Genomic DNA, 17,689 nt, shown 5'->3' on the forward strand with positions numbered 1-17,689 from the left:
CTACCTCTGACATCTGTCCTATATCTATCACCCCTCAATTTAAAGCTATGTCCCCTCGTGCTAGCCATCACCATCTGAGGATAAAGGCTCTCACTGTCCACCCTATCTAATCCTCTGATCATCTTATATGCCTCTATTAAGTCACCTCTTAACCTTCTTCTCTCTAACGAAAACAGCCTCAAGTCCCTCAGCCTTTCCTCATAAGACCTTCCCACCATACCAGGCAACATCCTGGTAAATCTCCTCTGCACCCTTTCCAGTGTTTCCACATCCTTCCTATAATGCGGCGACCAGAACTGTACGCAATACTCCAAGTGCGGCCGCACCAGACATTTGTACAGCTACAACATGACCTCATGGCTCCGAAACTCAATCCCTCTACCAATAAAAGCTAACACACCGTACGCCTTCTTAACAACCCTATCAACCTGGGTGCCAACATTCAGGGATCTGTGCACATGGACACTGAGATCTCTCTGCTCATCCACACTACCAAGTATCTTACCATTAGCCCAGTACTCTGTATTCCTGTTACTCCTTCCAAAGTGAATCACCTCACACTTTTCCGCATTAAACTCCATTTGCCACCTCTCAGCCCAGCTCTGCAGCTTATCTATGTCCTTCTGTAACCTGCAACATCCTTCCGCACTGTCCACAACTCCACCGACTTTAATGTAATCCGCAAATTTACCAACCCATCCTTCTAAGCCCTCTTCCAGGTCATTTATAACAATGACAAACAGCAGTGGCCCCAAAACAGATCCTTGCGGTACACCACAAGTAACTGAACTCCAGGATGAACATTTCCCATCAACCACCATCAACTTACAGCTAGCCAAGTTCTGATCCAAACCGCTAAATCACCCTCAATCGCATGCCTCCATATTTTCTGCAATAGCTTACCGTGGGGAACCTTATCAAATGCTTTACTGAAATCCATATACACCACATCAACTGCTTTACCCTCATCTACCTCTTTGGTCACCTTCTCAAAGAACTCAATAAGGTTTGTGAGGCACGACCTACCCTTCACAAAATCGTGTTGACTATCCCTAATCAAATTATTCCTTTCCAGATGATTATAAATCCTATCATAATCCTTTCCAAAAATTTGCCCACAACAGAAGTAAGGCTCACCGGTCTATAATTACCAGGGTTGTCTCTACTCCCCTTCTTGAACAAGGGGACAACATTTGCTATCCTCAGTCTTCTGGCACTATTCCTGTAGACAATGACGACATAAAGATCAACGCCAAAGGCTCTGCAATCTCCTCCCTAGCTTCCCAGAGAATCCTAGGATAAATCCCATCCAGCCCAGGGACTTATCTATTTTCACACTTTCCAGAATTGCTAACACCTCCTCCTTATGAACCTCAATCCCATCTAGTCTAATAGCCTGTATCTTAGTATTCTCCTCAACATTGTCTTTTTCCTGTGTGAATACTGATGAAAAATATTCATTTAGTGCCTCTCCTATCTCTTCGGACTCCACGCACAACTTCCCACTACTGTCCTTGACTGGCCCTAATCTTACCCTAGTCATTCTTTTATTCCTGACATACCTATAGAAAGCTACCTGCCCAAGACTTCTCATGTCCCCTCCTGGCTCTTCTTAGCTCTCTCTTTAGGTCCTTCCTGGCTAACTTGTAACTCTCAAGCGCCCTAACTGAGCCTTTACGTCTCATCTTTACATAAGTCTCCTTCTTCCTCTTCACAAGAGATTCAACTTCTTGAGAAAGTGAAGGGGCATGGGGTACAAGGGGACATTGCTTTGTGGATTCAGAACTGGCTTGCCCACAGAAGGCAAAGAGTGGTTGTCGATGGGTCTTTTTCAGCATGGAGGTCGGTCACCAGTGGAGTGCGATTAGGCGAGATTTAGGATGCATAGGATGTGGAAGGAAACTGCAGGGGATGGGCACAATTGAAATGTGGAGCTTGTTCAAGGAACAGGTACTGTGTGTCCTTGATAAGTATGTACCTGTCAGGCAGGGAGGAAGTGGTCGAGCGAGGGAACCGTGGTTTAGAACATAGAACATAGAAAAGCTACAGCACAAACAGCTGCAGCATTATCTCCCGATTTCTAAACTCAATTCCTCTATTGATGAAGGCCAGTATTCCATACGCCTTCTGTTCTGGGACCCTTGCTCTTTGCGATTTTTATAAATGATCTGGATGAGGAAGTGAAAGGATGGGTTGGCAAGTTTGCTGATGACACAAAGGTTGGTGGGGTTGTGGATAGTGTAGAGGGATGTCAGCAGTTGCAGCGAGACATAGATAAGATGCAAGACTGGGCGGAGAAGTGGCAGATGGACTTCAACCCAGATAAGTGTGTGGTGGTTCATTTTGGCAGGAATAGGATGAAAGAATATAATGTTAAGGGTAAGACCCTTGGCAGTATGGAAGATCAGAAGGATCTTGGGGTCCGGGTTCATAGGACGCTCAAAGCAGCGTCGCAGGTGGAGGCTGAGGTTAAGAAGGCGTATGGAATACTGGCCTTCATCAATAGAGGAATTGAGTTTAGAAATCGGGAGATAATGCTGCAGCTGTTTGTGCTGTAGCTTTTCTATGTTCTATGTTCTAAACCACGGTTCCCTCGCTCGACCACTTCCTCCCTGCCTGACAGGTACATACTTATCAAGGACACACAGTACCTGTTCCTTGAACAAGCTCCACATTTCAATTGTGCCCATCCCCTGCAGTTTCCTTCCACATCCTATGCATCCTAAATCTCGCCTAATCGCATCATAATTTCCTTTCCTCCAGCTATAACTCTTGCCCTGCGGTATTTACCTATCCCTTTCCATCGCCAAAGTAAACGTAACCGAATTGTGGTCACTATCACCAAAGTGTTCACCTACCTCCAAATCTAACACCTGGCCTGGTTCATTACCCAGTACCAAATCCAATGTGGCCTTGCCTCTTGTTGGCCTATCTACATACTGTGTCAGGAAGCCTTCCTGCACACATTGGACAAAAACTGACCCATCTAAAGTACTCGAACTATAGCTTTTCCAGTCAATATTTGTAAAGTTAAAGTTCCCCATAACAACTGCCCTATCCAGAATCATCTTTGCAATGCTTTCCTCTACATCTCTGGAACTTTTCAGAGGCCTATAGAAAACTCACAACAGGGTGACTTCTCCTTTCCTGTTCCTAACCTCAGCCCATACTACCTCAAGAGACGGGTCCCCGTCAAATGTCTTTTCTGGATCGAAAACTAGCCTCATTCCCCAGTGGGGCGATTAATAGTTATATTATTCCGTTTCTTTGATATTCCATCTTGTGGATTTGGCTGTCTATCTCTTATATTTCTTACCTTTAGAAGTTATCATTCATATTGCCCCACTGATCGCTGGAAAATAATGCTTCCGATATGGCAATTCGCACCTCAGTTTCTCTAGATGCCTGCTAATCTTGTTACCTGTCTTGTTATTTTCTTCTCATCTCAAGCTCAACTGTCAATCTCATCAACTTGCTAAAATCTTAACATTCCCATGTGGGCAAGTACAGCTAAAGGCCTATGTCTTAATTAAGACACTTAGGCCAGAATTTTATCACCTCACCCACCAGGGAAATTGGAGCGGGCGAGGGGGCGGAACATGAAAAGGTCTGTAGACCCCTGGCGGGATTTTACGGTTTCAGGATGAGCGAGGATGTAACAACCCACCCTTAATACTGGAGTTCTGAATTTTTGTACAGTTAAAGGAATCAGAATTGGCTGGCCATTATAATGGTAAAGGCTGAGTTTACACAGTTATTGATGAGTATGCTTAATAACTGACACTAGATTTGTCAACTCAAATCTACAAAGATGTCTGTCATGAGCAGTCCTAGGTAGACCTTCCAACCAGCTGAAAGCAGATCTGCATCAGATAGCTCAGGAGGAACCTGAGGCATGGATTGGTGCTTTGGAAAGGTGACATGATGAGTTGGAGTGTATGGCATGCTCTCAAGATGAGCTGTTGATACCGAGAGGCAGGTTTGAACTAGGTGCTTGTCAGTCAGTTGTATAATTTTTTGAATCAATTTATGGGCGTTGCTGGCTCGGCCAGCATTTGTACCCATCTCTAGTTGCCCTTCAGAAGCTGGTGATGAGTTGCCTGTTTGAACTGCTGCCGTCCCTATTCGACTCTAATAATAGCCAAGCAGTTACTGTCTTCCGTTGGGGGAAGGTGGTTCAGAGATGACGGGCCTGGATTTGGAAGATGGAATCCAAGTCGATCTTATTGTGCAGGATTGGGAATGCGATACCTGAACAGGGCAGATCCCCAGCGCATCTCCCACAGGGTACACTTCATACACAATTAACCAGCCTGGCTCATTAATGGCAAGTAGAAGGTTCACTGTATTTCTGGAGCCTGGACTCCTTCCACCGTAGACCAAATAACTGTGTCAATGGCCTGAAAGTAATCCAGATTGGAGAAATATTAGGAAGTTTACATTGCACTGGAAGGCTATGCAAATTTAGCTGATCGAACTGCAGCAGGACACTGTGCTTGTTTGGCTACACTTAACCCTTGTCTGTGCAATACCTGTGCCACAATGATCTGGATTTAAATAAATGGTGTTTTAGCCATTTCTGTTCTTTAGCTCACCGATTAAAGCATAGATTGCGCTCACTTATCCTCCGATATCCTCTGATTTTTCCTTCTGAATATAAAAAAGCATAAAAGAACGATTGCATTCACATAGCGCCCTTCACAACCTCGGGCTGTCCCAGACCACTTCAGAACCACAAATTTGCAGAAGTGTCGTCACTGTTGAAAAATAGAAGAGTGTGGCAGCCAAATAGGGCACAGCAAACACCCCACAATCAACAATGTGACCATAATCTATGTGAAGGTGTTTGGAGTTAAATATTGGCCAGGACACCAGGGGGAACAAAGAACAAAGAAAATTGCAGCACAGGAACAGGCCCTTCGGCCCTCCAAACCTGCACCCACCATGCTGCCTGTCCGAACTAAAACCCCCTACCCTTCCGGGGACCATATCCCTCCATTCCCATCGTATTCATGTATTTGTCAAGACACCCCTTAAAAGTCACTATGATATCTGCTTCCATTACCTCCCCTGGCAGCGAGTTCCAGGCACCCACCACCCTTTGGGCAAAAAACATGCCTCGTACATCCCCTTTAAATCTTGCCCCTCGCACCTTAAACCTATGCCCCCTAGTAATTGACTCTTCCATCCTGGGAAAACCATAGATGCTCCTGACTATCCACTCTGTCCATGCCCCTCATAATCTTGTAGACTTCTTCTAGTAGAACTCCCATACTCTTCTTTGTAATAGTCCCATTGGATCCTTGATATCCACCTGGGATGACAAAGGGTCAGGTATGGTTGAAGCCACGGTCTTTTGAGTGAGAATGTGGCCTTGGTGCCGAGGCTGACATCTTACTCAAAAGAGCGAGAGGAGAAATGATATTGTTGTCAATGTGCCTGGACCTCTTGACTTAAATGAGCATTTCAGTGGGAGGGGTGAACATTTTTGTTGGGTTTTGTGAAGGACATTGTTATCTTGTTCCGACATCTGAATCTATTTAATTGGCGAGGGGTCGAGAAAAATTTTAAAATGGAAACTGCGTACCAATCGCAAAGCTGATCTTATCATCCATGTTACTCTGTGACATCTATCCAGGCAATGTTTGATGCAGAAGCGTGGAAGAGGAAAATTTGCCTTCACGCTCTCGGCATCAAACATTTTACGAAATGCGAACGCATAATTTTCTGGTGGATTTTCCAATTTTTTGAGGCCTGTTCCCTTACAGAATGTGTCTGCTTTTATTTCTTTCACAGATGGAGACACCAGCTTCTACAGTGTCTGTGGGCCCAATAAAGAACTCGATGAGGATACCTGTCAGTGTGTGTGTAAGGGAGGCCGCCACCGCACTCGCTGTGGACACCACAAAGAGCTAGATAAGGACTCGTGCCAGTGCGTGTGCAGAAACGGACTGTATCCCGCCATATGTGGTGCCCACAAGCAATTCGATGCAGATACTTGCGAGTGCATTTGCAAAAGAAGCTGTCCGAGGAACCAGCCTTTAAACCCAGTAAAATGCACCTGTGAATGTACAGAGTCTCCAAATAAATGCTTTCTGAAAGGAATGAGGTTTCACCCTCCCACCTGTAGGTGAGTGTTGTGTCAGTTTACACCTTAGGTAAGGCTTGCGTTGTTCCAGAGTGATATGAAAAGCAAGTTGTACTTGAATTCTTTGAGACATTTTAACAATGATTCTTTTTTTAAATTTGATTTATTATTGTCACATGATTTAGTATACAGTGAAAAGTATTGTTTCTTGCGTGCTATACAGATAAAGCATACCTCATAGAGAAGGAAATGAGACAGTGCAGAATGTAGTGTTACAGTCACAGCTAGGGTGTAGAGAAAGATCACCTTAATACAAGGTAGCTCCATTCAAAAGTCTGATGTCAGCAGAGAAGAAGCTATTCTTGGGTTGGTTGGTACGTGACCTCAGACTTTTGTATCTTTTTCCCGACGGAAGAAGGTGGAAGAGAGAATGTCCGAGGTGCGTGGGGTCCTTAATTATGCTGGCTGCTTTGCTGAGGCAGCGGGAAGTGCAGACAGAGTCAATGGATGAGAGGCTGGTTTTGAAGTCCTACGTTAAAATAAAGATTCATTCGCAAAACGTGGCCACCGCTGGCAAAACCATTGCCCATTATTGCCCATCCCTAATTGACCTTCTAAAGGTTGTGGTGGGCTACCTTCCTTGAACTGCTGCTGTCCGTGTAACGAAAGTGCTCTCACTGCTGTTATAAGAAGTTTCAGGATCAAGTGACAATGATGGAACAGCGATATATTCCCAACTCAGGAATTATGCAACTTGGAAGGGATAGTCTTTCTGTGTGCCTGCTGCCCTTGTCCTTCTAGGCAGGAGAGGTTACAGGTTTGGGAGTTTTGCCCTGGGAGTGCTACGGGGCATCCTGCAGACAGTACACAAGGTAGCTACAACACATTGCTGCTGGAGAGAATGGATATTTAAGTAAGTTGTGGGCAGCACAATGGCATAGTGGTTAGCACTGCTGCCTCATAGCGCCAGGGACCCATGTTCTATTCTGGCCCCAGGTCACTGTCTGTATGGAGTTTGCACATTCTCCCCGTGTCTGCATGGGTTTCCTCCAGGTGGTCCCAATTTCCTCCCACAGTCCAAAGATGCATGGGTTTTATTGATTGGCCATGCTAAATTGCCCCTTAGTGTCAGGGGCAGAGGGATTAGCAGGGTAAATATGTGGGGTGACAGGAATAGGGCCTGGGTGGGATTGTGGTTGGTGTAGACTCGATGGGCCAAATGGCCTCCTTCTGCACTGTAGGGATTCTATGCTCGATGGAACATAGGGAGAAGAGTAGGCCATTCAGCCCCTTAGGTCTGCTCCACCATTCAGTACAATTGGGATAGTGGCAGATAAAGTGAGAAGGAGGCACTAAAGTGAGAGGGAGGCACTGCTTTGGCAGTGCACCAATGCACTGTTTTGGCAGATGGAGTTCAAAGTGATCATCCAGTTTGAACCCAAGAAAGTTGTCGAAGAATCATAGAATCCCTACGGTGCAGAAGGAGGCCATTCGACCCATCAAGTCTGCACCGACCACAATCCCACCCAGGCCCTATCCCTGCAACACCACATATAATAGAACATAGAAACCACTGCTAATCCCTCTGACACTGTTCAAATGCTAATATTGGCAGAATTTTCAGTTTCTATTTCACATTTTCCACATGAATGCATCCTGTGCTGGCCCCATCTCACTCCAAATAAGCATCCCTATTTTGACCTATCGTGCAATGCATAATTGCACATCTAAACATGAGAAGCTTAACATAGGGGAGGCGATGGCCTTGTAGTATTATCACTAGACTATTAATCCAGAAACTCAGCTAATGTTCTGGAGACCTGGGTTCGAATCCCGCCACGGCAGATGGTGTAATTTGAATTCAGTCAAAAATATCTGGAATTAAGAATCTACTGATGACCATGAAACCATTGTCAATTGTCGGAAAAACCCATCTGGTTCATTAATGTCCTTTAGGGAAGGAAATCTGCCATCCTTACTTGGTCTGGTCCACATGTGACTCCAGAGCCACAGCAATGGGTTGACTCACAGCTGCCCACGGGCAACCAGGGATGGGCAATAATCGCTGGCCAGCCGGCAATGCCCATGTCCCATGAATGAATAAAAAATATTCAGAAGTTAATATCGATCGCATCCGCAGAATCCCTACCGTGCACCGACTCTCTGAAAGGACATCCTACCCAGGCCCAAACCTCTGTCCTAACCCCGTGACCCTGCACATTTCATAGAATCATAGAATCCCAACAGTGCAGAAGGAGGCCATTCGGCCCTTCAAGTCTGCACCAACTGCAATCCCACCCAAGCCCTATCCCCATAATCCCATACATTTACCCGAGCTAGTCCCCCTGACACTCAGGGGCAATTTAGCAGGGCCAATCCACCTAACCCGCACATCTTTGAACTGTGGGAGGAAACCCACGCAGACACGGGGAGAATGTGCAAACTCGTCACAGACAATGACCCAAGCCAGGATCGAACCCGAGTCCCTGGCACTATGAGGCAGCAGTACTCAGCACTGTGCCACCGTGCCGCCCCTAACCTACCTAACCTACACCCAGGGCTGAAATGGAACCCAGGTCCCTACCGCTGTGAGGCAGCAGTGCTAACCCCTGTGCCACCGTGCCAGTAGAACGAATGTTCTGCAAAACACAAAGTTAATTAGTGAATATCAAAAAATTACACAATAAAAAATAATATCTCCTATGCGTCACTACTTTGCAGTTGAGTAAAACCAACCCTTGCATCAATCCATTATCTTACAAGCTGAGCACACTCTCCAACCAGTTTGTTATTCTTCCCATGATAAATGGATAATAAAGGAATATTTTTGGATGGAGACGTCCACTCTATGATTAATTAGTTCACAATCTCATCAGTGGCAGTCAGAATCTATTTCTAACCTCCTGCTGCTAATTTCTGTCTAACTGATGTAACCCTAATCTGTGTCTGTTCACATAATGAATGTCTGTTAGCATAACTGGATCTCTCTGTAATCATGCACTCATCATGCACTCATGACAGGGGCAAAGCCTCAAGGGGAACTATTTCTAACACAGGCACTTGTGTGTGAAGGTGGAGTGGTTTAATCAGTAAAGTATTTTATCAGCTGCAAAGACAACACGAGGCTTCCTTCCATGAATTTCAAATTTCCCCACTGCTCACATCCTATCGCAGTGCACCACTCTTATCAGTTATTTAACCCACAGCGACCTCAGGGAAAACCCATACATGTTTTGCTTGTTCAATTACAAATATGTCCTCCTCTGAATCATAGAATCCCGACAGTACAGAAGAAGGCTACTCAGCCCAAAAAAAGCTTTTTCACTCGGAGGTGGTGAGAATCTGGGATGCACTGCCTGTGAAGGCAGTGGAGACGAGAAGAATTGCAACCTTTAAAACATATTTGGATGAAATATTATAACTTTCAAACATATGGGGCAAGTGCAGGAAAATAGGATTAGCGCTCCTTTAGTGGTAAATATTTTCAGTGCAGACTCGATGGGCCGATGGGCCTTTTCTGTGCTGTATGCCTCTATGAAGAACAACAGTTTTCTGCTTATTACATTGAAAGTGGTGTTCTTCTCCATATATAAAATTGGGTTGGGATCACTGCTGTTACAACAATGATTTGGTAAAGGAACAGGATAAGATAGACCATTCCTAACTACTTGTCATCTCAATAGTTCAAAGCCATGTCCTTGACTAAAAGGAACAAAGGTGGAGATAAACAGTTAAACAGGAAAGTCTAAATGATCCAGCCCTTGCCACACGCAATTCAGTCCTACTCAATTGCGCTGCACGGTGACACAACGGTGACACTGCTGCCTCACAGCGCCAGAGACCCGGGTTCAATTCTGGCCTCAGGTGAGTCTGTATGGAGCTTGCATGTTCTCCCCATGTCTGCGTGGGTTTCCTCCGGGTGCTCCGGTCTATTTGCCCACAGTACAAAGATGTGCAGGTTAGGTGGATTGGCCATGCTAAGTTGCCTCTTAGTGTCCAAAGATGTGTAGGTTAGATGGATTAGCCATAGTCATTAGCCATGGTAATGGGTTATGGGGATAGGGGTGGCCTGGTTAAGATGCTCTTTCAGAGTGTTGGTGCAGACTCGATGGGTCGAATGGCCTCTATCTAGACTGCAGGGACTCTGTGGTTCTATGGTATTGTGCAGGTTTGGGTATGGTATGCTTGATCTTATTTCAATTTTGTTCAGGTTTGAACTCCATTTATTCTAATTCTTATTTTCAAATCCTCCTATCATCGCTCTCTGTCTCCAGAAAAGTTACCCGTGCTACCAGCCTTTGGAGCCTCCCAATTTCATAACTCACCATTGACTGCAGAGTGCCTTTACTCTTCGCCTCCCTCTCTAACCCACTTTGTCTCTCCCTCTCTTCCTCTCTTCTCCTGAGAATGCTTCTTGATACCTTTCTCTGTGACCAATCTGTTCAAATATCCCATGCGGCTCAATATAAAATTTTGTTTGATAACATCCCTTTGAAGTGTCTTTTTTTTTACATGAAAAGTTAGAAGCAGAGAGAGGAAGAGGCCATTCGGCCCTTCGAGCCTGCTACACCATTCATTATGATCATGGTGATCATCCAACTCAGTAGCCTGATCCCTCCTTCCCCTCCAGATCCTCGGTCCCAAGTGCTATATCTAACTGCTTCATGAAAACACGCAATGTTTTGGCCTCAACTGCTTTCTGTTGTCGCGAATTCCATAGGCTGACCACTCTCTGGATGAAGAATTTTCTCCCCTCTCTGTCCTAAAATGCTTCACCCTGTATCCTCAGGCTGTGACCCCTAGTTCTGGACATTCCCACCATCGGGAACATCCTTCTTCCATCTACTCTGTCTAGTCCTATTAGAATTTATAGGTTTTTATGAGATCCCCCCCTCCCCCTTCATTCTTCCGAACTCCAGCGAATACAATCCTAACCGACAACTATGCAGTCCACAGGGTCAAGGTGCCTGCATGCACTGGTGATAAAAGTACTAGGCGGGAAACGTAGCGGGCAGGATTGGGTCATGCAAAGGCCCGTTGACCTCAGGCGGGATTTTCCGGTCTTGGGGCGACTGCGTCCGGAAAATCCCGCCCGCTGCGTCTAGTCCTAAAAATACTAATGCAGTCCTCTTACACGAATTGAAATCTCCCATAATGAGAATGATTGACTGTTAAGTAGATTGATTAAGGCAATAATCTTGATTCTTTTTATCTCTCACAGTTGCCACAGGCCACCCTGCGGAGGCCGGTCAAGACGCTGCAACCCAGGCTTTTACTTTAGCAGGGAGGTATGTCACTGTGTCCCCACGTACTGGAGAAGACCGCACACTGACTATTATTGATGGTGACTGTCACTTGGCGACAAAGGAACCTTTGTCAGACTTTTACCGGACGCTTCTACCGAAAGGAAGAATATTGTGTAAAAAAAACAGGTGCCAACTATCTACATCTTGGATCCAGCAGTGCACCAGAGACGCAGGAAAACCCGAAGTAATCCCAACACTGCACGGTTAAAAGAAAAATGCAGACTTACAATGTAGAAACTTACCTGGAGGCTACAAGTCATGCAGAGAACTTGCCCAGGCTTCATGTGACACACTGATGTCCAAAAGGCCTAGATCTTTTCAAGCTAATTTTTGTTTTTAAGATAATGAATCTATATCTAATTTATTGCCACCAAAATGTTGTGCAACATTCCTGTTCATAACAGTTAACAACTGTAAGAGTTCACTGTGATCAGTATTTTTATATCATGTAAAATATCTTTAAAATAAATGGCAAAAGTGTATTGTACATCCTGTATCCATTGTAGGATTAACCCAACGTTGCAAGTTGAAGTTATCACTTATCCCAATGCAAAGTTATAAAAAATGTGGGGAAACAGGCAAATAGACAGGGAAACAATAAACGGATGGGATTGGGAGGTTGGATACTGATGGTGGTGGGATTTTCCAGTCCTGCCAGTGACAGACATCATGGTGGGTGGAATGGGAAACTTTGGAGAGCGGCAGATTTACCCATCCCGCCCATGACGATGCCCGCCTCTGGCGAGACTGTTAAATCCTGACCTGACAGACTATTTCCCTGGCTGGAGAGTCTTAAGAACGAGGGGGTCATAGGTCGTGATCTTTCCCGCCATTCATGCCACGCTCCTGCGTACAGTTCTGGTCACCCTATTATAGAAAGGATATTATTAAACTAGAAAGAGTGCAGAAAGGATTTACTAGGATGCTACCGGGACTAGATGGTTTGAGTTATAAGGAGTGGCTGGATAGACTGGGACTTTTTTCTGAGGAGCAAAGGAGGCTTAGGGAAGATGTTATAGAGGTTCATAAAATAACGAGGGGCACAGATCAGTGAGATAGTCAACATCTTTTTCCAAAGGTGGGGGAGTCTAAAACTAGAGGGCAGTTTAAGGTGAGGGGGAAGAGATACAAAAAGGTCCAGGGGGAAATTTTCACCAGAGGGTGGTGAGTGTCTGGAACGAGCTGTCAGAGATAGTAGTAGAGGCAGGTACAATTTTGTCTTTTGAAAAGTGTTTAGACAGTTACATGGGTAAGATGGGTACAGAGGGATATGGGTCAAACGCGGGCAATTGGGACTAGCATAATGGTTAAAAAAAGGGGCGGCATGGACAAGTTGGGCCGAAGGGCCTGTTTCCATGCTGTAAACCTCTATGACTCTATGCTGCTACACGGTCGGAGAATTTGGTGGCCAGCTAAATCTCCGTTCACTGCAGCGAGATGGGAAAATCCACCTCATGGATGGTGATAAGATCCCGGCCATAATCTCATAAGATGTAAGAGTCCTCCATTATCTGGCTTGAAATAAGGAGAAATTTCTTTACTCAGAGAGCTGTAAAGTTCCCTCACCCAAAGAGCAGGTTGTTGGGGATGTTCAAGGCAGAGATCTTTGTATTCTGGGACACCAAGGGAATCAAAGGATTCAGGGAGAGGACACTGGTGCAGATATTCAGCCGTGATCATTGTGAATGTTGGAGTAGGCTCACTGGGCCATATCACCTACATTTACTTCTGCCAAACAAATGCTAGGATGAAGACACAAAGCATGACGTTCAACCATTTGGTCGTCCCGCACGCAAAAATCTTGACAACTTTCACAATAGTCAGAGGCTTTTTCCCAGGGTGGAAGTGTCAATTACAAGAGGGCGCAGGTTCAAGGTGAGAGGGGGAAAGTTTAAGGGAGATGTGTGGGGCAAGTTTTTCATGCAGAGAGCGATGGATGTCTGGAATGCACTGCCAGAGGAGGTGGTGGAAGCAGGAACATTAGCAACATTTAAGAGGCATCTGGATGGGTACATGAATAGAGGGATATGGACCGAGTCAGAGCAGAAGGTTTTTTTAAAATTTGGTTACGACATCATGATCAGCATGGGCTTGGAGGGCCGAAGGGCCTGTTCCTGAGCTGTATTTTTCTTTGTTCTTTGTCCCACCACCTCTGGCAGCGCGTTCCAGGCACCCACCACTCTCTGCGTGAAAAACTTCCCCTACACATCTCCCTTAAACTTTCCCCCTCTCACCTCGAATCTGTGCACCGTTGTTCTTTTACTCTTTTACTGATAGCAGTGGATTTCTTATTCGCCCACGGTTCTCTGCAGTTGACTGGTGTGTGGAGGTAGGTTGTGGCTTTTGGGTGATCAGTCCCACTGGACGGCAGGCAGTGCATGCCGGCTGCTTGTCTGATGAGATCTGTCCAAGGCCTGATCAACTTTCCCAGTCAGCCCTCATTTCTGTAGTGTCACAGATTGTTCCCCAATTTGGGAGGGACCGGTAACCAGGTCATTCCTCTGTGGAGCTGAGCCAGAAGTCAAGAGTTGAAAGGAATGATTTGGGGCGATTGTGTTGGCAGGGGCGGGTCGGAATATCTTTATGTTGCAAGGTGCAACATTCAACAAAGAACTCAGCTCTGAAAGAGCGGGAAGTGATGGCTGTCAACCCTGAATACCAGCCGCAGCATTAAGTGGCTGAATGTCTCCCCGGCTGCTGAAGCATCTCATTCAATATTAGAGACTGGGACATTTTGACAGAATCAATCACCGTGCAATCCCTTGGGACACCACCACATTGTACAATCGCACAAAGCGCGGAGGCAACTGGTCCATGAAGACTGGCCCGCACACTGTAATGGCTGCAGCACCAAGATTTGATTCTTCCTGCTCCACCTGCCCACTAAAACCATGTCAACTCCTGCAAGAGGAGCATCAAAACAGATAAAAACCCAGGGCTAGGAAGAACCATGTAAATAATCCTCTCTCACCCCCTCGTGTGCAGCTTAGGTAGATTGGCCATGCTACATTGCCCCTTCATGTCCCAAGATGTGTAGGTTAGGGGGATGAGTGGGGTAAATGCGTGAGGTTACGAGGATAGGGCAGGGGGTTGGGCCTGGGTAAGATGCTCTGTTGGAGAGTCGATGAAGACTCGATGGGCTGAATGGCCTCCTTCTGCACTGAAGGGATTCTATGATAACTGATTGAAACTAGTCCAGAAGGTCTCATGTACACCTGGGACATGTGCCATTCCCAAAGTCTAGCATTGTTATGATATAAATGGTGGAAAAACATTGTATGTGTCTATTATATCATCATTTCCATCTGATTATAAAAGACTGGATTTTCACAGGGTTTCTTACAATTAGTGGACCTTTAAAAATGGAAGACAAGATCCAGATATGGAAGTTCCGTCCCCATTTCTGGCAGATCACATTTTCACTGGTAAAGGAAAGAGTGTAGGACCTCAAGTGCGCAAGCTTGAAATGCAAATCAGCTAAGCTATTTAGACTCAGTGCACAGGGCAAGCCTACCTGGAATGGCCTCCAGGAATTGCCTCAACCCGCAGTGTGTGGTTCCACGGCTTTATGCTGGAGACGGAAATGCTCTTGAAGGGCAGATAAGGTATGTAGAATTCTTAAGTTATTTAAATCTCCTGCACTTTAAACATTTTTTAAAAACTGCCTGCCTGTGTCTCCGAATAAAAAACCTGTTTTGGCAGTTTCAATAGTTGCGTGTTGATACAATCCTAAGTGCTACCATTATAGCATTATTACTACTTTCCACAACCTGTCACTGTCATAGTTGGGGGCGGGGAGCTATAAGTTCAGAGTTTGATTGACAACTCAAAGTGGCCACTGAAGGATTAGTTGCCTTTGATGCAGGGTTATGAATACATGTCGTTGTTTTTTGTATAAGAGACTAAGTACTTGAGGTGATTTAAATGCATTGAATGCGCTTTATGAATGGAACATCTTTATAAGGGGGAACTCTATTAGATACTTAGAACTGCATTTTGTTTCATCTCAGCACACCTCCTGATGTCTGCCTATGGTGGATACTGGGCCATTTGGTATAGACTGCTACAGTGCAGAAGGAGGTCATTCAGTCCATCGAGTCTGTACTGACCACAATACCCCCATGCATTTACCCTACCTAATCCCCCTGACACTAGGGTCAATTTAGCATGGCCAATCTACCTAACCCGCACATCCTTGGACTGTAGGAGGAAACTGGAGCACCCTGAGGAATCCCACACAGACACGGGGAGAATGTGCAAACTCCATACAGACAGTGAGCCAAGCTGAGAATCAAACCCAGGTCCCTGGTGCTGTGAGGCATCAGTGCTAACCACCGTGCCACTGTGCTGCATGGTGAGTCCAAGGGTAAAGGGTTGGGCTGGGGAGCAGGGGTTGGTATAAGCTCATACTAGGTTGGCATAGGAGCCACAAGGGACAATGGGAATGAGTGAGGTGCGGTTGATATGTGTTGGAGAGGATGGGGCACAGGAAGTGGGTAGAGTGTGAGAAGTGAGGGCTGGAGGGTCGAATATTTAACAAAACAACTGGGAAAATTCCCAAGCAGCTGAGGCAGGTCTTTTAACCAACTCACATTGGCACTTGGCAGCCTGTGTGCCCACCTCCAATCTGCATCCAGGGACAACAGGTCTGCCTCCATCTTGCACCCTCCATCCTGAAAAGAGAATAATGCCATTTGGGGCACTGAGGCGGGTGCATCAAGCCAGGAAATCTGGTGACTCAAGCCACCTGACACAGGAGTGAAAATCAGGCCAATGTGTCCAGTGACATCTGGACATACATCAGTCATTCTCCATGACCTCACCCCTCTTGATCTCTGTAACTTCCTCAACAGCCACTCCCACAGCCTCTGTTCGCCTAATTCTTACTTTTTCTGCATCCTCATCCTTTTGCAATGTTATTGACAGACATGTTCTGAAAACTCTCCCTGAAGACCTCTGCTTCTCCATCTTTCTTTCTCCTCATTTATGAGCCACCCTTATGGGGAGATGATGGCCCAGTTGGATTATCGCTGGACTATTAATACACAAACTCAGCTGATGTCCTGTGGACCCGGGTTCCACTTGACAGATGGTGGAATTTGAATTCAGTAAAATAAAAAAATATATTGGAATTAAGAATCTACTGATGACCATGGAACCATTGTCGACTGTCGAAAAAACCCATCTCATTCACTAATGTCCTTTAGAGAAGAAAATCTGCTGTCCTTACCTGACCTGGCCTATATTTGACTCCAGAGCCACAGCAATGTGTGGTTAATTCTCAACTGCACTCGGGCAACTATGGATGGGTATTAAATGCTGGCCAGCCAGCGATGCCTATGTCCCACGAATGAATTTTTAAAAAAATCTGCTTGACCAAACTTGATGTGAATCCCATTGGAATGCCTTCAGTTTCGACAGAAATTCCAGATTGTCCTTAATTTTCTGTGAACCAATTTCGGATGGGCCTTCCTTTCTACACGGACAATATTATATAAATACAAGTTCTTGTTGTTGAGTTTTAATATAAACTATATCAGGGGGCTACTAAGTTTAAGTTTATTTATTAATGTCACTTGTAGCCTTATATTAACACTGAAATGAGGTTAGTGTGAAAATCCCCAAGTTGCCACACTCCGGCGCCTGTTAGGATACTGTGGTGAACCACAGTATGTCCACTATGGGTACTTGTACATATGTTACTCTTGTTACTGTTGGGGTTAGGGTTGGGGTGTTCCACCTGTTGGTATTGTTCTGTGGTACACTCCGTTTGGCTCCGCCTTCCTATAGGAGTATAAAGGTCACTGCACTTCCTAGTGACCCTTAGTCTGGGATTGTATTGTTAAGCAGAATGCTCTATTCTTGTTGCGAATAAAAGCCTTTATTCCCGGGTACGATCTAGCCTCCCGAGTGGATTAATCGCGCATCAGATACACTGAGGGAGAATTTAGCATGGCCAATACTGTAAAACACCATACAATATATGAAGATTCACCTTTTAAGCTTAAAGTTAATTTTACCATACAAGTTAGATGTTGTAAAGGAGGTCTTTTTTTTGGTGCGAAATTACCCCAGAAGGATTTAAAGAAAAGATGCTTTAATTTGTGTTCATTCAAGTTGCATTAAAAAAAATATGAATTTCGCTCATCTTTTAAGTTTTTTTGCACTTTATTTTTTTATTGCTAGTTTTTCAATAGACAGGCCAAGTCCAGTCTTGCTATAAATCATTAAACTTTTCTAAAAATAGTGCATCTGGGTGTAAGCTATGAGCTGTAAAAGTTTAAAAGTTCACTTA

General features: G+C 45.2%; 1 protein-coding gene across 1 annotated transcript in view; it reads left to right on the forward strand.

Annotated features, from left to right (window-relative positions):
- The window catches only part of vegfc (vascular endothelial growth factor c), an 80,254-nt gene extending 68,374 nt beyond the window's left edge, over positions 1-11,880 (forward strand). The window contains exons 5-6 of the mRNA XM_078204971.1: positions 5,797-6,130; positions 11,310-11,880. Coding sequence (XP_078061097.1) covers positions 5,797-6,130; positions 11,310-11,430 — 455 coding nt within the window. The 3' untranslated portion in view covers positions 11,431-11,880. The remainder of the gene's footprint in view (positions 1-5,796; positions 6,131-11,309) is intronic.
- The last annotated feature ends 5,809 nt before the right edge of the window (positions 11,881-17,689 follow it).

The sequence above is a fragment of the Mustelus asterias genome, unplaced genomic scaffold, assembly GCF_964213995.1.
Source record: "Mustelus asterias unplaced genomic scaffold, sMusAst1.hap1.1 HAP1_SCAFFOLD_531, whole genome shotgun sequence".
Taxonomy (NCBI): Eukaryota; Metazoa; Chordata; class Chondrichthyes; order Carcharhiniformes; family Triakidae; genus Mustelus; species Mustelus asterias.